Source organism: Empidonax traillii, unplaced genomic scaffold, assembly GCF_003031625.1.
Source record: "Empidonax traillii isolate 1590-97213 ecotype Southwest subspecies unplaced genomic scaffold, ASM303162v1 scaffold280:size897971, whole genome shotgun sequence".
Lineage (NCBI taxonomy): Eukaryota > Metazoa > Chordata > Aves > Passeriformes > Tyrannidae > Empidonax > Empidonax traillii.
Window position 1 is genome coordinate 572620 of NW_020955473.1, and position 25967 is coordinate 598586.

The following is a 25967-nucleotide window of genomic DNA, read 5'->3' on the forward strand; positions in this document are numbered from 1 at the left end:
TCTTCCTCCTCTACCTTTGGTAAGCTTCTTTTGTCTTGAAGATCAGTTAGGAGTACTCTGTCTGTGTCAGCTTCTACCCTACCTGTGGCATGTCACTGCGCTTTGAAGAAGTTCACCTTGAATATCAACCAGTTCTCCAGGAATCCCTTCTGCTTTGTGGTGGCCCTTTCAAAGGGGACATACCAAGGAACTTTCTGAAAAAACAGAAATGTTTCCTCACATTCAGAGCTGCAATTTTGCAGTTGGCCTTTGATTTAAGGTTTAAGGATCTTAAGGTTCAACATCTCCTACATCTAAGGCTGCCATTGACTTTCACATTCCTGGCCAGTTCTCTTTAGCTTCCCCCATCACTTTGGAAGATTATTCCATTGCTTTGGAAGACTGTTAAATCATCACCATATTTTCTGTCTAAAAACATTTAAGCCTTATTATAAAATACTGGTAACATAAAGTAGGGATACAATGTTGAAAAAATAGTGCAGCTACAATATCCTGTTCTTGGTAGGAAATAAGACTTTTACAACCCAAATGTTAGAAGAATTAATTACTTTCTGTCTGTTGTGGTCTGAAAGGGAAAATGTTTGGCATAAAGTCTTGAAAATGTTCTTGAAATGCTAATGGAAACACATTTCTTAGTTTGTCAAAAATGTGTATGAGGAAGAAAAGAGAAATAGAACAGTTTCAGACTGTATAGTTGCTACATGAGATAAAAACTCATCTTCTACTACACTGCCCACTCAGAATTTCTTGATTTGAGCACTGCTTGTAAGGAGAAATAACAAGTATTCTGGGTAAAACTGCCATCTTTCGTTTGAAAGCTGAAATGGGCATGATTTCTGTAGCTTAAAATTAGATAATAATCATCTGACAAAATTAACTGTGCATTAAAGACTTGGCAGTGAAACCAGTAATTTCAGATTAAGTGAGAATCCCTACCACTTTAATAAGTTAGTTGGTGAGCTGTTGTCTTGGACCTGGTGATCTGCTCAAACTCATTTGAGTTCTGAATCACACCCATTGAGAAAAAGAATGTTGTTGTTTTTTTCTGAAATAATTGAAACTGGTGTATGTGTTCGTATTAGTAAGTGGATTTCAGGTGGCATTGCTTTGTTGTGAAATAGGAAACACAAGGATTGGGGTACTGGGGTGATAATTTTCCCAATTACATCTAATGCTTAACAGTTCTATTTTTTTGTTTTTAGATGGTTAACATATTTTTGATAGTATCTCTTTTCAAAGTTCACTATCCATGAATCCAGCTTGTATTTATTCACTGGATTTTTACTGAATAAAATAGATGGTAATTTTTTAAGGGAAAAAAACTGAGCACCCAAACTCTCTGGAATTCAGTGGTGTTTACAGTAGTGCAAACAAGAACTGAGGTATCTGTTACTTCTGGTCATTTACAGAAAGCATGCATCTTCAGTGATGGAAATAGCTTATTTGCAGCTCTTACTGGCTAGTTAAAATATTTTCTGTGTTCTACAGATAAATAAAGGAACAAAAGATACCTGATAGCCTTTGTGAATATTAAGTTTCACTGCCCAGTTTGCCACATTCAGAGACTACTATACAGCAAATGAAGAAAAGGAGATTAAATATAGTGATAGAGGCATTGGCATTTTTTTTCTGTGCCAAGAGAAAATGAAGTATCATGACATTTTTAGCACTTGAGATGTGATACTCCCCAGAGTTTTTTGAAGCTCTGTCTATATTTTTAAGGCTTTTTAATTGTATGGGTTTAGATGAACGGTCATGGAAGGAGAGAACCTTATAAGGTATTAACAGTTTGGAACATGTTAGGAAACAGAATATGGTGTATCCTTATTATACCTGTGTTTCTCCTGTATAGGAAGAGTTCTATTCTTGTCATCTGGTCTGATGCCTGAAGCAGTTCTAAGCTCTCTGTGCAATCTGCTGAATGTATATATATTGCCTAAATTTGTTGCTTATTAGAGATTTCTTTAAAAAATCCTATCCAAAACTTTGCATTGCAAAACTTTAAAGCCCTGTTCTTCCATCTGTATAAAATGAATTTGGTTTCCAGTCTGTGGATTTTCATGACCTTTAAATGCTAGAGATGTTGCAGCTATTGCAGTGGGCAGCTTTGCAAATACTTTCAAATTGTATATGTATGTAACCAAAATTGATGAAAAAAGGAGTTACCTAATTATCTTTAAAGATGACTGGCATCAGTGGAAAAGCTTTTTTTAGATTTATCGAAAGACTGTGGGTTTGAAGGGAACTTTCTGTCATCACCGTTTCATGTTTCTTTTTTAAGGTTAATTCAGTTCCAACTTGTATCATGGTCATTGACATTTACATGCTATAGGTCATGGGGCCTGCACGCAGCAAGTGAATTCACACAGATCAGAAATACCTTAGAAGGAAAGTGCAGAATGTCTTTGGCAGTTATCACCATTATTTTTTCTCTCCTCTCTGCCAGTATTCTACAAAAAAGTGGTAGAGCTGGATGGGTGAATGTTTGATACAGAAGACGATGCAGGTTGTGGGCATCCACCCAGCACACATGTCAAAACAGCAAAGTTTACAGCACAGATCTTATGTTATTTCACTATTGGTGAGAGGTGAGTGGACTTTACAGAGAGAAAATGAACATGGTAGAAATAATATGCAGGGTTTTCTGTTTTGCTGCAAGGGAAGCATTGATTTTTATTTTTACAGAAATGCATTTGGTAGTTCTTTCCATATTAAAACTCTTATCTAAATCTTACAGGGTACTGTGTTCTTTGTCCAGACTTGTATATTTCTGCTATTTAGTGCTAGTTTTTGAGATAAAGCAAAATGATGAATTAAAAAAAAAACAAATCACAGATGTGGCATAAAAATGATAGCAGACCCAAATAACTTATATGTTAAAACATGTTTAATGAGTGTTTAGTAGAGAAACTGTGTGAAAACTAACATGTCTTATCAAAACTGTATGGACTTTTCTGTGGTCTTGTATATTAAACATTCTACATTGTCTCCTTGTATAGTTCTCACCATTCAGAAGACGAGTAGTACTATGCCAGGGTTTTTTATCTGAAAAAAAAAAATAAAATTACAGGCTTTTTGTAAATGTAATTCAGATCCTAGAAACATGAGTAGTTTCTGAAAACTCTTTCTGTATTCAATAAGGGAAAATTATGAGAATTCAGCTTGTTGCAGGTACTGGAAGCTTGTGCTGATATATCAGTTGGCCACTGATCAATTTCTGAGGCTACCAAAATAGTTCTTTATGTATATATATATATATATATGTATATATCTCCACAAATATATGCACACACATATCTATATATACACATATATATACATGTGCATACTTATATACATGAAAGTTTTCTATCAAATAAAATCCACATTATTCTGCTGAATTCTGTACAAGTTTTTCTTTCTGATGCATGTAGAATAAATAGTGCAGATGTGTTAAGAACTGTGGCCCTAACTTCTCATGTTGAGAGCCAAGAACAAGTTCTGCATGCATGTATCTCCTACTTTAGTCTTTAAAAGAAAAGCAAACTTAAAAAGCAAAGAGTACTTGAGCATAAAAATGTGACTAACTTGATAACTGCTTGCTCATTTAGTTACTCCCAGAGCAATTCTTCTCTCAGGAAACATGATTTGTTTGGTTAAAACAAGGTAAGAAGGGGAGTGAAGTTAGCAATACAGTTTTAAAGAATGGGGAGCTGATGATGGCAAGCACTATATGGCTTGGAGACAGGTGGTTAAGGAGGTAAAGTTATTAATAAAAATCTGTGGGCAGTAGAGTACAATGGAGTTCTTTAAATATAGAGGGTGTTCTTGAAGGATACAAAAGCTCAGTAATGATAGAAGTCCAATAACAGGCAAGGATGATAAATTTCTGCTGTGCAGAAAAAGGCATAAATATTCAATAAATATTATGTTCTGTATTCAGAAAGAGACTGGATGATGCTTTTACATCTCACCACCTCCATCATTAGTGATGGGAAGAATGTATTATCACTGTACCAGCAACTATTAATGTTAAATGTTTTTAAATCTACTGCACTGACACCTACAGATACTAAAAAAGAAAAAAAGCTTAGAAGCCATATGAATTATTCATTTTGAGTTTTAACAACTCATGGAACAGTGGAGAAATTCTGGAAGGCTGGAGGAGAAGGGGAACTAATGTGCCCAAATTTAGAAAGTATAATATGTGCACCTTGGAAAGTCCAGTAGTAGTATACTGCCAGTGAAGATTTAAAGGAGATTGGCATAATTAATGCAGATCAGAATGGGCAAGCCAGAACCTACCTTGTACTGCTGCATGGGGTTACTCCTTTCTGTGAACTGAGATTAGATTGACTGGCCTGTAGTTTTCCAAATCCTCTTTCTTGCCTTTCGTGAGGATGGGTGTGCTGTGTGCTTTTCCAGTCTTTGAGAATCTCTCTTGGTGCCATGACTTTAAAAAGATGATAGAGTGCATGCTTGTAGTGACACTGATCAACTCTCTCAGCACTCAGGGATACATACATCCTTCTGATCCTATGGATTTGTATAACTTTATCTACTGTTGGTAATATTATATTCTATGATTCTATATTAGTACCTCAGCCTTTTCCGTGGCTTCTTTCCCCTTCTTTGCTAGGCATTTGGCCCACTTTGTCCTTCGCCTTTATTTTGTTGCCAGTGTACAATCAGAACTCTGTCACCTTTCCCATCCCTCGTCATTTACAATGCCAGGTGACCTTTGCTTTCTTCACACTCTCTGTGCATGCTTGAGCAATGTCTTAAAATAATTAAAACTCTGCTGAAATCTAGAGACACTGAACACGACTAGCAAAGTTTGGAATTAGTGCCACTATTCAAAAAAATAGATGTTTGGTTATTTAATTACCCTAAGTGAGCAGCACTTCAGTGTTAGGATTTGAAGGCTTGACATGACTCAAACAGTGTAGATGTCCCATGGTTTTTATAGGCAATTAATGAAAAGATACTGTGTGTCAAACAAAAAAAAAACACTTAGTTGCTCTAAAAGCTTGGACATGCTTAATTGTTTTTCTCTTGAAGTACTAATTCAGTTTGGTCTTGCCTAGTTTGAGAATTAACTGAATGCATTAGGAATACAAATATCCCTAGGAACAGAAGACAAAGCTGGAGGCCCGTAGAGAAAGAAGAATGTTCCCAGGGTTAGCATAGTCTGCACACCACAGCTGGTTGCTGGACAGTGTCCAGGAATAATTTTGACATGTTTATTTCACATTTTTTTCTCTGTGAACATGTTTTGAGGACACTTCATTAAATATGTCCGATAGTCTTTGAAGCTCTGTGCCTTCAACGTTTTTCAAACAGCAAACAGGGTGATGGATACAAAAATGAAAATTATACTGGCAAGGACTATTTGCACAATGAGAACAACATAAGCTAAGTGAGTGAAGGCAGTGTACTAAGACAGATTAGACTTTGATTTATTCCTTTTTTGTATGTTTAACTGTGTGAAGGGTTTTTTTAATAAGCACGTATGTTTCATCAGTAACAGTATGCTGAAAGACAATAATAAATCCCCCAAAAAAGGAATCATTAAGCAAATCATAGAATATGAATATACACTTTGTCTTGTAAATGTCTGTATGGTGAATAAATATGTATGGTGAATAAATAATTGTATGGTGTACCAGTTTGAACAACTGCTGATATTTTGTGTGCTTCTTGATGGTAATCCATTGTCACTAAAACTAGATAAACCTATGGAATACTTTTGTCTACTAAATTTTACTATTAGCATTAAAAAATGTGTTTATACCAGATTGACTAGAAAATATATCCTGCTATGTCCTGATTGTTCTAAAATAAACTATATATTGGTCACTTCCACTGACCAGTTGCTACGTCTGTTGGGTCAGACCTCCAGGAGTTCCCAAACAGGGAATTGGGGCATTCCATGCAAGAGTATCCATTGAAGTGGTGACAGTCCTTTCCCAGAAAATGAGAGGGCTATGACCGAGCAAAGAATGCCGACAAACAGCTGAACTTCTCTGCCGGGATCTGTATGAAATAGTGTGGACACAGCAGCAGCAGGGAGGGCAGATGCTGCCTCTCCTGCGTGTGCTCAGTGCACAACTGGGATGTCACTTCTCTTGCTGCAGTTCTCACAAGGGCTCTACAGCTGTAGTTCACTTCTTCAGCTGTGGGAATTGAACAGCCCTTAACTGTGCAAGATAATTTTGACTGTGTCAGTTTTTTGTTGGGAATTCTTTCTATCTAAAAGCATAAAATTTGTGCAGTATTCTTTAACACTTAAGACACCTGCTATGAGAGAACTTATATAAAATGTGACCTTTTAATTTTTGTGCTCAATTTGGAGCTCTGAGTTTTATGAGGGTGCTTCAGTGAGATTATGTTCTAATTTGTAAACTTACTATTTGATGATTCTTCCAGTGTAGAATAGTTTATTATGTGATTAGGAGGCAGTAAAGGTGAAAGTCAATATAAGATTGACTTCAATGTAAGACTGAAGTTGCTTCTGCCAGTCATTAGATTTTTACAAGTTTTTTAAATGTGACCTGTTAAATACATATTCCTTTCTGGTGAGTGGGATCATGTTTGGGAAACATAGGATATAATTCATAGTTGGTCAATGTTTTCAATGTTCAACATCATTAAAAAAAAAAAAAAATCCAACTATTGCATTTACTTCTCTGGATTTAAAAGTGTATGTGTTCTTGAAGGGTACTGGGCACTAAGCTATCCAGAAAAAAGGTGTCCTTAGCCCTGAAACAGTCAGGGCTAGCAGCATTAAAGGCAAAGTTTCGGGGCAGAATCCATGCAGCATAAAACTAATCAGAGCAGTTCTTAGTACAACATCTGATTAGTTACCTGGTGTATTTTTTACTACAGGGATATTTGGAAGGACCCCTCACAATGGTTACGCATGCTCAAATGAATTCTACTTCTTCAGTAGAATTTAGAGGTTATTTTGAGTTCAAATGCAGAAAATAGGCTTTTCCTTTCAACATAAGTAACTAAATATTTTAGTGTATAATTCACATTAAGAGCTTTTTTGGTAGAGAGAAATTAGACCTTAGAATGTAGGATTCTTTCAGTAGTCTTAGGCATGTGGCAGTGTTTGGGTTTTTTTGGCACCAATACTATTTTTCTGTTCTTTGTTTCTTTAACTTCTGTCTTTTGAAGCTTGTGTGTGTGTTACAGATGAGTCCTTCTGAGGGGAGCTTTTAAGAGAAAGTTGTTAGTTGGTAGGCAGTTTGGATTTTAACATCTTGGAAATACATACCATCTTGGCCTAGCTCATGTATTGCTTGATCAGGCCTAGTCATAATAATTAGTAAGATTGTTTTATTTTTTTTTTAAATTTTTTTATTTTTTCAGTTCTTGAATGCTTTTTTTCTTGGATCTGGAGGCCCGTAGAGAAAAGTACATTGAATAAGATACATTGAAGTTACAAAATATACACTGCATTTTATAAATTATGGAGGATACTTGCACAAACTTTATAAATGTCAAAATGTAGCTTTCTTGATGACCTTTTAAGAAACTCTGTGATGAAAATTCTTATAGAAACAGCAGTAGATGATGCTCACTTTACTTATTTGGTACCGTAGCAAAATTTAGCACTATGCTCAAGTTTGCAGGTATAAGATCAAAAATAATTCCAATATTTTAGTCAGAATTGCAAAAGCAATTCGCCTTGCAAAGCTTGGAGTGTTTTTTTGCTTTTTGTGAGCTGTTGATTACCTTTCTTCTAAGTAGAACGTTAACAACATACCCAGACTATATAAAAAAGATGAAACCCTGTACAAAATCCTTCCTGAATGACAGACGAAGTTTTATCAGAGGGATTCAGAGTAGGGTCGAATAACCTGAAATATTTTAGTCAAAATAGAAGAAGTGTTTGATTGTTTCTTGTTTAGTCTTTCCAGAATTTAAGGGCCAGCTGTGATTCTGTGAAGAAGTCAGTGCCATGTTTCAAACTTAAATCAGTCAAATTGTACGGGTGATGTGTTGTACTCTTGTCTTAATCAATAAATTATTAATGGATTTTTTATTATGGATGTGTTATCTGACATATTCAAATACATTTTGAGTACGTGTGATTAAGTTCTGAGGTATCAAGTATCTCCAAAATATGTTAGGACTACCAAATTAAGAAAACAGAACTTGCTCTCCTTTCAGCATTGCAGTCCTGGCTGGTTATTTCTGTAGTCTAAATTACTAATTAACAGAATCCTAAAATTTTCACTGGAAGTTGTTGTTACACCACATGTAATAGCTTATTCCTCAAATGTCAAAGTTGAGGAAGATGAAAAAACCAAAGTAATATACAAGTAATGTGGGGTTTTTTGGTATTCCTTTAGTCATCTTTAATTATTTTGTTGGTTCCTTTGTACATTAACCTCATCCTGCTCTTTGAAATAACCTGTTTTTCTGTAGTGTAAGAACAGGTAAATAAAAGGTATATATAGCAATTTATTACAAATACCTTTGTTCTGTGCCAGTCTTTGAAATTCTCTTTAATCCTTCAACATAACATGAAACATGGGGAGGCTTAGCTAATTCTGAGGTATGGTAGGAGCATTGTAACAGGGATTGGAGCAATCTGTCCTATATAAGTAGACCCAATTTTTCTGTGATTTTCAGGCTATCCTTTGCTGTCAGTAAATATAATTTGATTTCTGAAAGGCAGTTGTTGAGGTTTTCAAGACCCATCTGGACAAAGCTGTAAGCCCAGTGTTGACCCTTTTTTGAGCAGGGAAGTTGGACAGGATGACCTTGGTTGGTCATCCTCGGTCCCTGCCAACCTGAGTGATTGTGTGGGAAGCTGTATACACAACAGTAGATGTCTGTCTAGTTCTATGAAGTTTTATTTTAACTCCACTGAAATTGCTCTTTAGTGTTTGGGATATTGTTTATTTGAATGATATCTCTTTGTCTTCTGAAAGAAAGCTAATGCACTGCAGCTGATACATAAAGATACATTATGTAGTCTGTTCTTATTAGACCAAAGCAGTAATTAATTATGAAAAAAAAGTCAGAAAGTCTCCCAATTTAATCAGGCATTGCAACTGAAAATCATAATGGTGTACTGCAATTCCACTATAAATGACATAGGATATTCCTCACAGAAGTGTAAGGTACATAGATTGTGTCTCATGAAACTTATTCTCTTATTGTTGAGAATCCTGGCAGAGCTTTGAAGCAGTTTGGACCCAAGCAATAAATTAATGCTTGATTAAGGACCAGGGCAATGTGGCTGGGGGAGAAACAGGAGTAGAAGGAATTGCACAGTTTGAATTTTAAAGTAAATTCTAGATTAGTCATTACCAAATAAGAATGCTAGATGTTTTTCCTTCTAGGGTTTCTTTTAAAAAACACTGAGTTAATTTGAAATTGTAAGAACTGTGGACAGCATAGATTTAATGCAGTATGTTATAAAAATGAAATTACTTTGTATTTTCCAGAAGTATTGTTTCTAGCTGCCCCCAGAATCAAGAACAAAATGTAGCAATTTGTACTGGTTCATCATTTCACAGTTACTTTCACAGCAGTAATATCCAAGACTGTATTTTAAATCAGAAGCTTTGACCTTTTAATGCAGAGTAATGGCAAAGATGTCTAATACAGATGTGGAACTTGTGCAAGTCTCCAGTTTGTGGCATTTAAAGGACACTATGGAGAAGGTATTTACTAAGGAAAGCATAACATGATAATATTTCCTTTTAAATTGGAAATTTGGAAAAAAAAATGGGGTTTTTTTGGCATTCGCTGCATTGTCTTATATTAGGCATAATAGTGGCTGTGCTGTTCCTTGCTCTTTTTTTAGTTTTTCAGAATGGAGTTGTTTTCATAAGAGTTATTTATAGTCATAAAAATTGTTTAACCGCAATTTATTTAATACACATACATTTCATAGAATGGAGAATCAATATTGCTCCTTCTTTAGCCTTCTCCCAGCATCCTTTTGAGAAATTTCACTTCTATACATTTTTTCACATCTCCTTGAATTTGCCCTCTTGGAGATAGTTATAGTTGTAAAATAAGAATTATTAAGACTGTGCTGGGCTGGATGCAAAAGTAGAGAATGTGTGGAAAAGCCTCATTTCTTGCAGTGTGTGTGCTAGTCTTTATCCATACAATTGAAAAACCTTAGAAGTTGATTTCAAAAGACTTATCTCCTGAAGAAAAGCAATCGCTTTTCATTTGCTTGCTATTTTAAGCTGCACATTGAAGTTGCCCTATGTTGTTTCATAAATAAGCTTTTATTCTCAGCAACATGTTACTGAAAGTAGCATAGAACCTGTCGTGTAGGCACAGTTCCACTCTGACAGATGGGCTTGGTGTAGGCATGCCAGCCAACCCTTCCCCATTTCACCCCACAGAGTATGAAGGGAAGCATTTTTGTCCAGGCATTCAGTGCATGCAAGGCTTGAACTTCAGGAAATGCACTTGGACTGGTCCATCTCCCAGGATGACCAAAAGTTTAAAAATAGCCTGAGTTTTAGGGTCTGCTGGGTTTGTGCTGTTCTGTTTCTTTTTGTGGTTCTGCTGAAGTCATCTAATGGGCTCAGCCAAAAGAATTCTGCCATGGACACACGTTTCTCCCTGGTTAATTATCTAAGTACGGAACTGTGAGCACTGTATAATTTCAATTGTAAGAGAACCATTCTTTGTGACTACATCCATATCTCTTTGGGTATAGAACAGGAAGACAAGGATCTACTGATACAGGATGAAATCCTGGTGCAAAAATATGATGTAAAATAGAAAACTTTGAATAAATCAGGCATTTGAGACTGAAGATGAGGGTAGCAAAATGCAGAATATTTTTGCAGGTTTTTGGAAATACAAATCAGCTATTGCTTGGTTATTGGGCTTTGGGATTTTGGAGGGGGTTTTCATTTTTTAAACACATTCGCTTAATGCCTTGTGCTTGATTTTATAAAGTAGCCAAGCACTGCAGGCTTTTGGCAAATACATTTGCTTGAACAAATGCTTTTGTGTGTTACACTAGTCAGTCTTTGTCATTTTTGTCTTCCTTAGTATTTTTGCATAGCTTCAGTGTGTTAATCTTTCATTTCAAGTCTAACTTGGCCTTTGTATACCAGTGGATTTTGCTAACTTTCCTGAAAGCTGTGTTGATTCAATACATTCACACTTCTTGTGGAACCTTTTTTCAGTTGAAAAGTTTCTAAATTAAGGGAAATAACGTTTGCATGGCATTCATTTACAAGGTGGCACAGTATGTGAAAGAACAGGTGTGAAAAATGAAGTGAATAAATTTGCTTTTGAAACACAAATGGACATTTCATGGTCTTCTGTCGGGAGAATGTCTTTTCTTAACTGTTCTAAGTATTTAATTTTTCCTTTTAGCTGAGTGTTTCTGAAATTAAATTACATAATATTTGACTAACACTTCTTTGCATGCTTAGTTTTAAATTAAAATTCATAATTAAGCTTAGTATGAAATTATAAGATTTGATTTAATGCTTTCTTCCGGTACCCGAACTAATGTTCACTGCGTTAGAAGGCGCAGTCGTCATTGAGAAGCTTTGTTCTTTTAACAAAAGGTACCAAAAATAAATTCAGTTAGGGTCATAGTGGTTTAGTTTAATACTGTTATGATAATAAGTCCTATAATTACTTTCAGATAGTTCTTCCTCCCCAGAGGACGAGGTTTTTAGTTTTGATGTCTGCTTAAAGCATGAGAATGACAGTAAAATTAATGTCATAACCTTTACAGCCTATTTATCGCTTTCTCTGTAATATCCTAAAGGATTTTGTGTAACACCTAAGATAAATGTCTTAGTATGGACAAGCATCAAATTAGGTTAATTGGGTTCAACTGATATTCAGATTCGGTGTGTCTATCAGGACACCTGTTTCATATAAAAGACCTGTGGGTATCTTCCTGTGAAAATTACTTTTAAATTATTACATGTATATGCTCTGCTTGCTTTGGTTGTTAGAGACCAAGTTACAGTGTAGGATTTTTTTCCAGTTTATTTGCTATTTTTGCCTATTCTGGTTGAAAATTAATTTATCCTTTCATTCTGTGGTAGCATAAGGAATAGTATAGGCATGACAGAGCTTATTTTATGTCATTAAGATAGATTTTACTTTCTAAGTCTGTTCAGCTCCACTTCACTTGAAATTCTTGTAATAGATTTCTTTTCATCTTTGAGTAGTCAGCACCAGATTTCTAGAGAACTGTTTTGAGTTCTGGAGTACTGTGGCTTGAATGATTTTACTTAGTGTCCTATGGTAGGGTTACAAAGTAAATAAAACATTTTAAGATGATGTAGAATTTTGAAAGTTTTGTCATTGGGATAGGCTCTCAAGTGGAGAAGAATTTATGAGAATATAAGATAGAAATAATTGATGTCATCACCAGTATTTGGAAAAAGCCAGTATTGGACTCAAATGTAACCAGGGAAAACTGTAAGAACATTTGCCTCCTCGGTATTCAGTATAAACAATTGGATATCCTGAATTATTAGTTGGTGACCTAAAATTTGTTCTGAGTGTAAGACTGTAAAACAGGTGGGGCACTCTTACATAATTTAATGCTCCCATGCACAGGGAAGGACCATGAAAACCTAAAAAGTGTGACTTCAGAATAGTAATTTTGAGAATCTTCATTTGAACATAATTTCTTACATTGTTTTTACAAGAATATGTGTTTCTTTAACTACTTCAGTACATTTTGAAGTGCTGGAAATACTAAAGTGGATGAAAAACTTCTGACTTTGATTCTCTTAAAAGATGTTATTGATCAATGTAGTCTTAAAAAAGGATGTCTTACAGTGTGGGTGACACAGAAGTTGTAACCCCACACTAGTTTCTAGAAGTGTTTTGCCATTCCAAAATTACATTGAAGTGGTCTGTTCCATTCTTGTATGTTAAGGAAGTTGTCTATGTGTTCCCACGACATTAAGCTACATCTGGATGAGCTGATGTGTTTTTTGTGCTGGGTCTAACAGCCCAGAGGTTGGCTAGTTAAGTACCATGGACAGAGGCTCTTTGGGGGAGCCTGGGATCTGCTGATACTCATCAGCAAACCTCTGCCAGTAGGTGCTGGTTGATGTACCAGAGCTGCTTATTATGTGTATGGTTCACCAGAGTAGATACAGGTACCAAAGAGATTCACTGAGAGGTCTCCTCACAGCAACCACACTTAATGTTCTTCTATGCTTTGGTGTTGAACTTCCTGAAAATGGAATTGGCTTTGCCTCTTTTTACTTCACTGCTACAGAGCCATCTCCTTCCCAAAACGTCACCCAGGCTGTTCGAGAGTCAATTGCATGATGGTACAGAAATATATTCAAGACTTACTTTGTTTGGGAAGTGCATCAGAATTTGTCCTGACTATTTCTGTATTTAACCAAGAGCGATCTTTTGGTACTTCGTGCAGGTCTTGAGTGCATGTTTGGCATGTTCTTTATGTAAGATCCTCTTGGCTGTTAAATTAACTGGGAAAGTGAGCAATTACCACATCTACGCAGCTGGATTTGTTTGTGGGAATGTTGTATGGTATGGTATGAAGGCCTGGATCTGGGTAAACCCCCAAGAAGTTGTAGTTCCATCTGTGTCAGTCCATGGACGACATATCTGTTACCTTCCCAAAGCCTCCAGCTGCATCAGGAAACAAGAGCTTTATATCCTTTGTGACTTCAAACATGTTAGTGGTGGTCAGTTGAACCCCAAACTGTTATGCAGCCATTCCAAAAGCTAGGCCATTTTATGAAAAAGAAAATCTAAGTGGATAATAACACAGTTTTTATATTGTCATTATATTATACTATGTCTTTCTTACCTGGCTGCTGAGTCACACTTCACCAAAGCTTGAAGAACACACTTGACTGCCATGGAGAGAAATAGCCAATTCTTGAGTTACTGGGTGGCCATTTGATGTAATGCCATTTTGTCAAATGTAGTGCATCAGATCTTGTTCTAAGTACCAACGTCAAATTCAGGAGAAATGGCAGTGTAATATTTGATTCACAAGAACAAGTTAATATCTTCATTGTAGTACCCACAGAAGACTCTGCTGGTCAGTCAGTTCTGTGGGATCCATGCAGTCACATAAAATCACAGAATGGTTTGAGTTTGAAGGGACATGAAAGGCCATCTAGTTCCAACCCTCCTGCCATGGTCAGGGACACCTTCCACTAGACCAGGCTGCTCAAAGCTGTGTCCAGCTTGGCCTTAAACACTTCCAGGGATTGGGCATTCACAGCTTCTCTGGGAAACCAGTTCTAGTGCCTCAACACCCTTATAGTAAAAAATTTCTTCCTAATATCTAATCTAAACCTACCTTCTTTCACTTTAAAGCCATTATCCCTTGTCCTATCTGCATGTGCCCTTGTTAAAAGTCCCTCTCCAGCTTTCCTGCAGGCTACATTTAGGTACTGGAAGGTGTTCTAAGGTCTCTCTGGAGCCTTCTTTTCTTTGGATCCCCAGCTCTCTCAGCCTGTCTTCATAGGAGAGGTGTTCCAGCCCTGTAATCAGCATAGTGGTTCTCCTCTGGGAGCCTTTCCAACAACTCCAACAGGTGTTTAAAGGAAAATGACCATACATTTTCTGTGATTCTTAAGAATTCATTGTCCCAACGGAATTCATTACATTCCCTCTTTCCTGGCTTTAACAGGGGGTTTCAATTACAAGAAGCCTAAGTTAGTAGTGCACAGTGTTGAAATATGGAGAGCACATATAAAGGTCCAAAGAAACACTTGCTTTAAAACTCTGGTGGTGTTTTTGCATGAGGTATGGACATACTGGTATCCATTCTGAAATACAGGTCTGGAAACTGTTGCCATTGTCCTAATAATTTTTTGGTTAGTTTCTGAAAGATTATCAGAGCCTCTAAGTATCTGTATTTCTTTCCAGGAACATTGCCGTAACTATTAGAGGGCAAAATGCAGAATCCATTAACAATTTCTGCAGGTATAGTATGCTTTCTATACTTCTTTTAGAAATTAGATGCTTGTGATTCAAAATGTGGAAGAAATTTCATCCTTATTAATTGCTGTATGACTCTTGTCTACTATTCTACTGTAGTATGGTTTAAAAAAAAAAAAGCTCTTATACTGCAGCTTTGATCACTTTAAACAGTTGCAATAGCTAGAATTGTTTTCTTCTTGAGGGCATTGCTAATTACTGTTACCACCTGTAGGTGAAGCTTGAAAAGCATGAGTCTACTTCTTGTTTGATTCAGCAGAATTAAGTGTTCAGGTTTTATTACATTTTTTTTAATTCTCATATATTTGAAAATCATTGCTATATTTGATCCCCATATAATATGGAGTCAAATGTATCTCCAACTTAGGCTACAAGACTAGGAGAAACAAGAAAATAAACATTAACTTAGATTTTTTTTTTTTTTTTAATTTTGAATGCCTTTTCTCCAGCACTCCTATCCTTACTAACATTTTTTGTGTTTAACTCTTTATTCCATGTTTTGTCACTTCAGAAGTCAACTTTTGTTTTACATAGTTTTCAGTGGGGTTCGTGTCTTGATTTTTTCCTTCTATTATTAGAAAGGATCCTTATGCTGAAATGTGTATTCCCAAGCCTCTAAATGTGTAGCTGTAACTTCAGTTTCCTTTCCCTTTTGATACGTCACAATGCTGACATTTAAATATGATTTTTAACACAAGTGTCATTTTTAATGATGCTTCTTAAATGTGAGTGAACGTTTGATGGATATGACATCTGCTCTAATGGACCTTTCAGAACCATTGCTGGTTGTCAGTTAAGTTTCCACTGTTAGTACTTATGTTAATTAAGAAAAGCACTATATATTACTTAACTTGAAGCCTTGAGCTTTTACTGTCATGTAAGTTTATACTTTGCCTGTTTTGTGAAGACTGAGTATTTTTACAATGCTGTAATAATTCTGAGGAAGTGGTTCCTGAAGCATGTCATGCAAATTGATGTTAGTTGATGGGTTTCTTTCAAGGGAGATAGTACTTACTGTTGGGTAAAGCTGTCCACCCCTCAGTATACTCTACATCTGTATGCTTGTGACTGAAGTACTTACTTTGAACACTTAAAAGCCTGAATTTAATTTTTCCTTTAAGTAACAGGAATTTCACCCCGGTTACAATCTTATGTTAAAGCCATTTCTGGGTAAGAGGAGGAGAATATAGGCTGTGAAGCTGTTTGCAAGCTTGAAACTGAATAATCATTTGCTTTGAGATTTTTTTGAAGGCTTTTTTTTTTTTTTCCCCTAAACCATAATCCATTCCAGTCAGTATTATCCAGTGTTATCAACCTTCACCCAGAGTGAATGGTAGACTTCGGAAGTGAGCATTCATTTTAGGAGTCATAACTAGATCGTGACCAGGAACTGTATCAATGTGAAACGATGATGTTCTACAAATATATTACTTTCTCTAATTTTTTTACTCTTTTATTCTCAAACTTTTTTGTCTTTGCATCAAACACCACTTGTTTCTTAAATGTGGCACTTTGAAAATATGGAGGCTATTAGCAATTTATAATGATTTAAGTACATGTCTAACATTGGTACATTTCTTACAAATAAAAGGTTTGAAAATAAATGATATTCATAGTAGAACCTATCCATCAGTTACATTCAGTATAGCATTTTTGTCAGTGTTTCCATACTTCAAAAGTGCATGTTATTTTTCAGTGAAGTGTGGAAGTAATGATTAGTGCAAATTCTTTGAGTGACAGCATAAACCCTTCACTGCTGTGATTTGTCATGTAATAGCAGGAGTTCTGTAATTGGATCTGTACTCCTTCAGGACATCTGTATTTTTCTCAATTTAAAATATTTTATGAGAAAGGTGAGTATCTTTTATATAACAAGCAATCGTAACTCCGTGTTCAAATAGATGCACTTTTTTGAATAATGATAAATATCTAACTTCTCAGATTTTATTTTTTCCTAGGAATTATGAAATTATCATTGAAGCATCATGTTCTGTCATTCACACTCATGTTAAATATTTATCACTGAGCAAGTGATGAGTTCTTTTTACAATGCTCAATAATGACATAAAATACCAGTGTGCCTCAGTGAACTGAAAAACCTTTGGCATTGTCAGATTTATAAAATGTTTTTTTAAACGACTCTGACATGAAATAATTGCGTATCTTATACAAATATTTTGCAAAATATAAAGCTATTGTGATTTTCCTAGGAATTTATTTAGAACATTTGTCTTTTTAAAATATACATTGGAAAAGGATATCACCAGAAGAAGTAATGGTTTTGCTCCTTGAGTATGTTTATTTTCTTTTTTTTTTTTTAAATCCATAGGCTTTTTTTTGAAGTTAATGTATAGTTCAGTACATTTTATATCCATGCTAGTATGGTCACTTGGTGCTGGGAGATCTCAAACTTCAATTAGCCATGTAAATGTGTTTCTTAGCATCAGCTCTCACGTTGCTGGAACCCCTGCTGCCTTTATATCATTAACATAAATGCAGGTGCAAATAGCATTTATGTACTTTGATAGAAAGCAGTTGGAGACGTTTCACTGTGGGACACGACACTTTCAGATTGTGTACATCTGTTCAAATAATGTATCCAAGCCAGTGACATGAATGCAAGGATAAAAACATCTGCCCCTGAGACCATTTGCCATACAGCAGATGCTTACATCTTTATTTATGCAGATGGTTTGTGTGATGAGCTGAGCAGTGATGAAAGCGAGAAAGTTTCACAAAGATTCCAGGGTATTCCGTGGGATGGGAAAATATGTTGGTAACAGTGCTTTGTTTTCATATGTCTACCGAAAGAAGAACATCTATTATAAATACTGGTGCTTCTCGTAACGTGGACATACCATTTAGGACATCAGCTAGATTAACACAAAATCACTAAAGGATTTTTGTTTTTTTTTAATCTCCTGCACTGATAGAAGATACTAAATAGTTTAATAGGAGTAATTACTCAACAGCTCAACTGCTTTGCTTCAAGATGTTCTGAAGTTATACAAACCATTGAATTGACTGAAAAGTTTGCAGAGGTAGAATTTGAAATACCACAGAGTTGTTTGGAGGTTGTGTGCAGCGCTGCACAAGTTTTCATGACTTTGGGGATTTTTCAGGACAAGCCATGTTTAGCGTTGCAAAACCATTAAAGAATAGTTCCCCTTGTCTGTTGTTTGAAAATTACTGTAGGGTCGTCGACGTGAGTTGCAGATCCAAAGGGAGCTGGCGCTAGGGGAACAGGAGGTGCCCGGGAGTGGCTTCCCGGCGGCAGCAGGGCTCGCCTGGCGCCGCGCTGGCCGGAGGCTGCGGCCATGGGCGCCCAACTCCCCCTGCTGGACTCGGCACCGAGGGGCTCCTTTGTCTGCCAGCACCCGCCAGACACACGTGAATTTAATTAGAAAGGGACTGATATTTCGGCACACATCAAGCTAAGGATGTAATCTTTGGCCTACATTCCTGTGGATTGCGTTCCTGTTTCCACTGCCTAGTATGTTGGCACCATTGCCAGTGTTTGCTGATACGGTATCACCTCTCAGCAGTATATTCGGTGGTTCCTTTACAGCACATCTAGTACCTTTTTGGAGAACCAGTGCTGCCTTGAAACAGCACAGTGACTAGCAAGCTTAGCAATGCCAATAAGCATTGCAAATAATTGTAATTATGCACAGGGGGAGGAAAACCAGTCAGATAGTGTAATTTAAATTGTTTTCTGCGACATCCTACTGTCAGTAAGGCCTACCTATGTTTGGGTTCAGCAGCAAGTGATAATTTTATATGTTCTGAAAACCAGTGTCTGCCTAGCTATGGGATGTATTACAGAAGATGTTTTAGTTTTCCTATGCTATACAGGACTGTGTCTGTATTTGAAAAAATATATATACCTATTGGAAGTACTGTAGAGATTCTCTAATCTTTATTTTTGTTTTAATCTTTAGTGGAATTAACTACAGGTGGTAATGTTTTGCATATCTCAGCCAGAGCTGAAGAGTCTTTTTCTGAAGAAATCTGGGTCATGAGGAAAGAAAAGGGGGCACAGCTAGAGCAAACAGAAACCTTGGACAGAGATTCCCCATTGAAAACTTACACCACTTAGGTAATTTTCAAAAGAAATGAGCTATTTACAAAATCCCTCAGGAAATACTCACCAACTATCCTTGAAGTTCAACAATTGTTCCGGCCTTTCTTTGGAGAGTGATAAACTTTGCATATAGTTATAACAGAAGACTCTAAAAATAGGCCAAGCCAAGCCAGTCGATCTTCTGATCCTCTGCTCATTTTGAATGAGAGAGCACTTTCTGAGGTTTGTAGTACAGGTTTTTAATGCCTCAGGTAAAATATATTTGCTCTATTTAGCCAAAGTGGCAAATTATTTGTTTTCTCTTGCATACAGTCTTTCTTTAGAAAGAAGTGCTCTGATTTTCCTCCAAAACCAGAAAGTGGTGCTCTATTGAAGGAATAACACTTCTGCTCTTCTGTCGTGCTCTCTAATTGCACATCAGTATTCGCAAAAAAAAATTAAAAAATTTTGAGAGTAAAAAGCATAATTTCCTTACTGCAGTCAGACATAACGTGTTTTCTGTCCTGAGGAGGGTAGAGATATAGATACGTTCTCTTCTTTGAAAGGAGAGCAAAAATCTAATCAGAAAATATTTTATGATTTATTCATAAAATGTTTCTACTTGACCTTTTTGTGCTGCACAGTTTCTGAAGTATTCTGCCATAATTTTTTTATCAGACTTGGTCATTATTGTTTCCTGCACTTAAGAAAAAAATAAGTCTATTAATTACCACTTACATTAGGCATATCGAGATACTGTCCAGGTTGATTTGATCTTGATAGACCCTTTAGAAATTACTTTACATTGACACTGACTTTACAGTGGATGAATTACTGTTTAGGTCCATATCTTTCCTGAAGCTCAGTGAAAGAAATTTCGACTGGCAACTCTCCCAGGAAATAATTTTAAAAATCCAATTACAAGTGTTTATCCCCACCTTCTAAAGTACCTAATTTATATTTGCAATGCCATTGGAGGGTTATGAATTACGAGTTTATGACCAATGCTTCCATCACCTCCTTTCAGCTATTTTCTGAACAATTAGTTCCCCCAAGTGGCTGCATCACTGCAGCCTTGCTTTGCAAGTCTTCGGGGATGGTGTCCTCTGTGGAACAGAATGACTGGGCAAAACCAAAACCAAAAAAGATTAACACCCGATTTGCAGTGATACCAAAATAATTTCCAATCTTCTCCATTGCATTCTGTCAGAGCAGCATGGTTTCTAGATAATGCCCACTTGAAAGCTGACATGTTTGGTTGCTGAAACTAGCAGAGAAGCTATAGAATCTATAGAAGCTGAAACATATTCTTTGATGACAATGTCTCTCGGACAGAGGTTCCATTCTTAGATAGAAATTAAATTTAATAGTGATTTGCGTGGTTGCAGAGGCCAGGACCCATCTTGTGCCCATAGATTTATCTGCATAAACCTCATTCCTAACTTCTCTTATTGCCATAGTGGGAAAAGTCTGTGTGTGATTTCAGCTATAAAGGTGGAAAAAGTTATTAGTAATTACAGATGCTTTATGTCTAGCTCTCTTTGTGTCAGTTTTCTTGATATGAAAATATTTTGATCTCTTAAGACCTATTAATTTTGTTGACCTTAACAAGAAATGAGTAGCTTATGACTTGAAAGGCTGTGCCTTCAAAAAAAATGGAAAGCTTTTAAAGTTCACAAACACTGCATTAGAGGTGTCAAGAGAGCATGTAGATCTGCTAATAAATGTATTTTAAATCCATAGCAAAAGTGTCTAAAAATCTCTTATGTATATATGTTCTGTCTCTTAGGAAGGACTTTGAAGACTTTCTTCCTTTATACAGTAGCACAAAAAAGGCTTTTTTAACAGGAGGTTATGTTAAGCCTTCCATTGCCTACATTTTATATAAGATGTTATTTTTGAATATTGATTTACTTGTGTGGCTAATACATCTGATGTTACAACTCAGAAAGGTTACCTCAAAGATGTTATTCCCCATAGAAATAATATTTCATACATATTTTAAAAGTTACTTGTGTCAGGCTAGTGAAGAGATCAATGAAATCTAAATCTATGAGAAATCAAAAATTACCTCCTTGTGTATTATTGTTGCTAATGCTGATAATATAGTGACTAAATGCATTGATATCTTGATGGGTTAACTTTTGTTTAAGAAGTCTCCTTTTTTCTGGGTGTTGTTTTGTGTTACACTTTTCTCCCAGTGCAGAGATACTGAAACAAAAATGCCAACCAGATTGATTGGCAGATCATAGTAAAAAATGCTTCCTTGTATCTAGTCTGAATCTGCCTTCTTTTAGTTTAAAACCACTGTGCTTTGTCCTATTTCTACAGGCACTTTAAGAAAGTCTGTCACCGTCTTTCTCTTAAACCCCCTTCAAGTACTGAAAAGCCACAATAAGGTCTTCTTGTAGCCTCCTCCAGGCTAAACCACCCCATCTCTCTCTCAACCTTTCCTCATAGAAGAGATGTTCCATCCTTCCAATCATTTTTGTGGCCCTCCTCTGGGCCTGCTCCAACAGGTCCATGTCTTTCATGTGCTGAGGACCCTAGAGCTGGATACAGTACTACAGGTGGGGTCTCAAGAGAGCAGAGTAGAGGGGAAGAATCCCCCCCTCAACCTGCTGCCCACACTGCTTTTGATGTGGCCCAGGACACGATTGACTTTCTGGACTGAGAGTGCTCATTGCCAGCTCATACTCAGTTTTTCATCCACCAGTACCCCCAAGGTTTTGGCAGAGCTGCTCTGAATCACTTTATCCCCCAGCCTTTATTGATACCAGGAATTGTCCTGATCCATGTGCAGGAACTCATGAGATTCCCATGGGCCCGCTTATTGATCTTGTTCCGGTCCCTCAGGCATCCCCCCCTTCAGGCGTGTCAGTTGCACCTCTCAGCTTGGTTTTGCCTGCAAACGTGCTGAGGGTGCACTCAATCCAATCCCATTGTCTCTGTCATTGAGGAAGATATTAAACAGCACTGGTCCCAGTACACACCCCTGAGGGACACCACTTGTCACTGATCTCCATACAGACACTGAGCTGTTCACCACTACCCTCCGGCTGCAACCAGCCAACCTATTCCTTATCTATCCCACAGACCATCTATCAAATCCATATCTCTCCAATTCAGAGAACAGGATGCATAAAGGGCTTTACTGAAGTCTAGATAGATGACAGTATGATAATGAAGCATCTGCTATGTATACTTTCAAACAACAGAGGAAAGCAATTCTGGAAATTGATAAATTGGCGTCATCTTTTTTTTTTTCATAAGTTGTGTTAGATCTGTACAAACTTTGGCATATATCAATATATGATCAATAGTGCATTAGGGATGTTTCTAGCAAAAACAGAAGACTGAATTAGACAGGAAAATTATGAACTTCCTTAAATGATCCTTGTGGGTCCCTTCCAACTTGGCATATTCTGTGATTCTGTGAAATACGAACTATGTACCCATGGTCTTGGATTACTGTATGACTTATCTCTGCAAGGTGACAGTTTATGCCAAAAATAGTTTTCGCTTATTCCCACACTAAAAAATGTCACTAGAAATTTTAATGTTGAACATCTGCTTCAGTCTAGTTCAGTTAATGTCAAAAAACCCCCATTTTTATTGTGTACCTTTGTTATTGTAATGTGTTCTTCTGCTAAGAGTAGTCTTTTGGAGACCATTTAAGGAATCCAGGAAGCATCCTACTCCTCACAGAGTTTCTTGAAATGCACTATAACCCTAATCCCTGAAGATAATAAACTTGTACAGACTGTAGAGAAGACCTTTCTAAATTATAAAATGCTTAGTGCACAACTAGAAAATCGCATTTATGTTCAAATCAGAATTAATTATCTATAACTTCAGAGAGTTCTAATGTTCCTTTCTAGAACTGATCTCGTTCCTCCTGTAGTATACAAGAATAAATTTTCTAAGTGTATTTGCACATTCTGTATCTTAGTGTTTGTGTGAACGATGTACTGTAATTTTTCCAGTCTCACATTAGAATACTTTGTTATGTTTATTTTTCTAAACTACTTTAAATTGTACAAAAGCACTCTTATGTAAACATAATTATATTACTCTTTGAAAAATCAAGTAATAAAAAGGTAAAAAATGTGAGATTCTCCCTTTGGCTTGAATGCTTCTCTCCAAATCACATGTAATGGTAATGTTGGTTACCTATCTTAAGCGTGTGTGTAATTCCCATATCCCACCCCAACTGTTTGGCCTAGGCACTTTTCAGGTGTCATTTCTAGTCCTCTTGTCCTTTTTCTGCCTGTCCTGTATATATCCATGTTTCTCTTCCACACTATTATCTCTGCAGTTCAGAGATAAGGAGCTGCCATTTTCTTGTTCCAGATTGGGTGTTTGGACCCCAAGCTATAGCCCAGGGAAAATCCAGCCCAGCCTGAAGCGGGGCACAGTCAATAGAATGTAATCATTGGAAAAATTAGCTGCTTAAAATGTCTATTGAACACATGCCCAGAGCTTACAACTTTGCCAAATGTTGGCAGCTTTTCACAGACCAAAGAGACATTGCTGTGTCACATATCAAGGTCTTTACCTAATGCACAGAAGTGTTACTAGATTCTTTTTTTTTTTTTTTTTTAAATACATACATACCTGAGAATGGCTGGCATTCCCTGCTGAAATTAATTTTACAAAAATTATCTGAAGCAAATACCCAGAACAAAGCATTCCACCCAAGTAGTTATTATTAGAAAAGGTAGAACTGCAAATTAATTGCTATAATGTATGGAGTTGGACATTCATGGTTTATAGGCTTTATTGCCAGTCTTATTTTGTATAGGTGTGTGGCAAAGCTAGTGTTGAACCTAGAAGGCCAAATTCTGTTTTCTAGAATATCTGTAGTTCCATTGATTTATGTGGAATTATGGCAAGTGTAAATCAGCATAGAATTTAACCCCTGTATTTAAAAGCCTCACTAAAGCTACTGAACCATCACTTTTCTGAGCTTTTTATTTTGCTGCTGTTGACTGTCTGCCATGACACTGAAACTAAACCATCCCATCTGTTTGCCACATTAACCAGCTTTACTCAATTATTAAGCTATCACCTTGTATTTGGCATGTAATATATTGGATTTTAGAACTTATTTGAGGAGAGAAAAATGGCAAAGAGAAAGAAGCAGTAGCTTTCCTAATGAATTAACTGAAAGTTAATGTTTCATATTGTCATTTTATATCGTCTTTTTCTGGAGTTTGTTGGTTTTGGGGGTTGTTTGGTTGTTTGGTTGTTTTTTTTTTCCCTGGAATCTATTTATAACTGACTGAAGCACTTTTGCAGGTGGTGGTTTTTTGCATGCTAATCCTGCAGAGAAACATTGTGTCCAACAAAGTATGCTGGGTCAGCAAAAGCAAGAAACTTGTGCTGGAAAGACAGTATCCACAGGTATTTAGTGTGTATGGAGATTTGGCAAAACGAATGATTAACTGTCATTGGCAAAAAAAGATCTAGTGTTGTCTGTTAAAAAGTTGTGAATTTTTTTTCTTTCCCGTAGAACAGATTCTTCCTTTCAAAGTCAGCAAAAGACTCAATGTAAATGTGCATTTAATAAAATATTTCATTAATCATCTTCATCTATATTCTGTCTTCCTTTAAGATTTTTTTTGTGTGCTTTTTTTTCCTCTCATCTGTCCATTCATACACAAATTAAACACATACGTGCACTACTGAGGTGGACCTACAAGGATTATTAAAAAAATTAACACTGTTACACAATGGCTTGTGGCATTTTGGTGGTTATGTTTAAAATAGATCAGATAGTGGCGAAAATTAAATTTCTTCTGATGCTTTCTAGAGTGTCTGAGTTCAGCAATGTTACTTGCTTTACAGAGAAAACAAACTGAAGGAAGGACGGAAGTAAGGCAGATCAGACTGGAGTAGAGTAGACTTGGATGAGTTAGGAAGGAAGGGGAACCATCGAGGAAGAGTAGCCTCATGGAAGACTCCCATTCCTCTGGCAGACTCTTCCCAGCATGGCTATATCAGAAAATTTGATGCATCATTGATTTTTCTATTGATGTGTCACTGTCCACTCCTATACAATTTTAAGGTTATTTAGAAGGGATGAAAGCTTATGAGATGCTGCAAGTTTCTGAGTGATTTGAAACTTGCGGGTCCTATCATAGTAACCATTAATCTTTTAACGGAGATTTTTAAAGTAAATGGGTTGAATTGCATTTGATTTAGCCTTGTGCTTAATTATTTAAAAGTGTGTACCTGTTGCCCCAAGTCCACACCCATCTGAAAGGCTGAGTTAAAAATAAGCTTCATGTGCTTCAGATATTAACTCTAATCTTTTCATTTTAGAGAAGGTATAAAAATAATTTCTTTTCAGTGAAGGACCTGTAGACTGACTTGAAGAAAGAATGTTGTCCAAAACCAAGGGCCATCTTCACAAATGCCGTTGTAGAACCTCCCTTAACTGAAACTTCCCCTTCTTGGGTGCAAGACTTTGTGGGATTGCATAGGCACGAAGGCCTTTCCTCAGGTCACAACTGTCAAGTCAGAGTCCTTTGAATCAGAGTCAGAAAAACTTTGGGAGATGTGGAATGTCCCTGAAAAATGCACATGAAGTTTCCAAACAGCCTTTCCACTAGCCAGACAGCCAGAACATATCCAAGTCCTTCAGTGTGGTGAAGACATGAGTTACTGTAGGGCTGTCTTTGTGCAAAGGAAATTGTTGAATCTTTTCACCAGTTCTAAATGGAAAACATAATTTTGGTCATTAATGATACTTGCTCGCCTTGGGTGGGATCAGCAGAACCTGTGAATTAACTGGCTGTGAGTCTGTGAATTAACTGACTGCTTTTTTGTGATCCAAGATACTAAATAGTCTTCCACCAGTTCTTCCAGTTAGCTTTCCTAGCCTGCTAGCACAACCTTACCCAAGTCTGAAGCATATCAGACATCCAGACATCTAGCCCTTCCTTATATTTAGGCA

General features: G+C 36.6%; 1 protein-coding gene across 7 annotated transcripts in view; it reads left to right on the forward strand.

The window, feature by feature from the left end:
- ZNF438 (zinc finger protein 438) overlaps nt 1-25967 on the forward strand; it is a 50981-nt gene that overhangs the window by 16863 nt on the left and 8151 nt on the right. For 2 of the 7 annotated variants that reach the window (XM_027890176.1, XM_027890175.1), the window contains 3 exons: nt 14872-14928; nt 18885-19042; nt 24308-24412. In XM_027890176.1, the coding sequence (XP_027745977.1) occupies nt 24361-24412 (52 nt within the window). In that variant the 5' untranslated portion in view covers nt 14872-14928; nt 18885-19042; nt 24308-24360. The remainder of the gene's footprint in view (nt 1-14871; nt 14929-18884; nt 19043-24307; nt 24413-25967) is intronic. The other 5 variants (XM_027890174.1, XM_027890173.1, XM_027890178.1 and 2 more) reach the window with 3 other exon arrangements.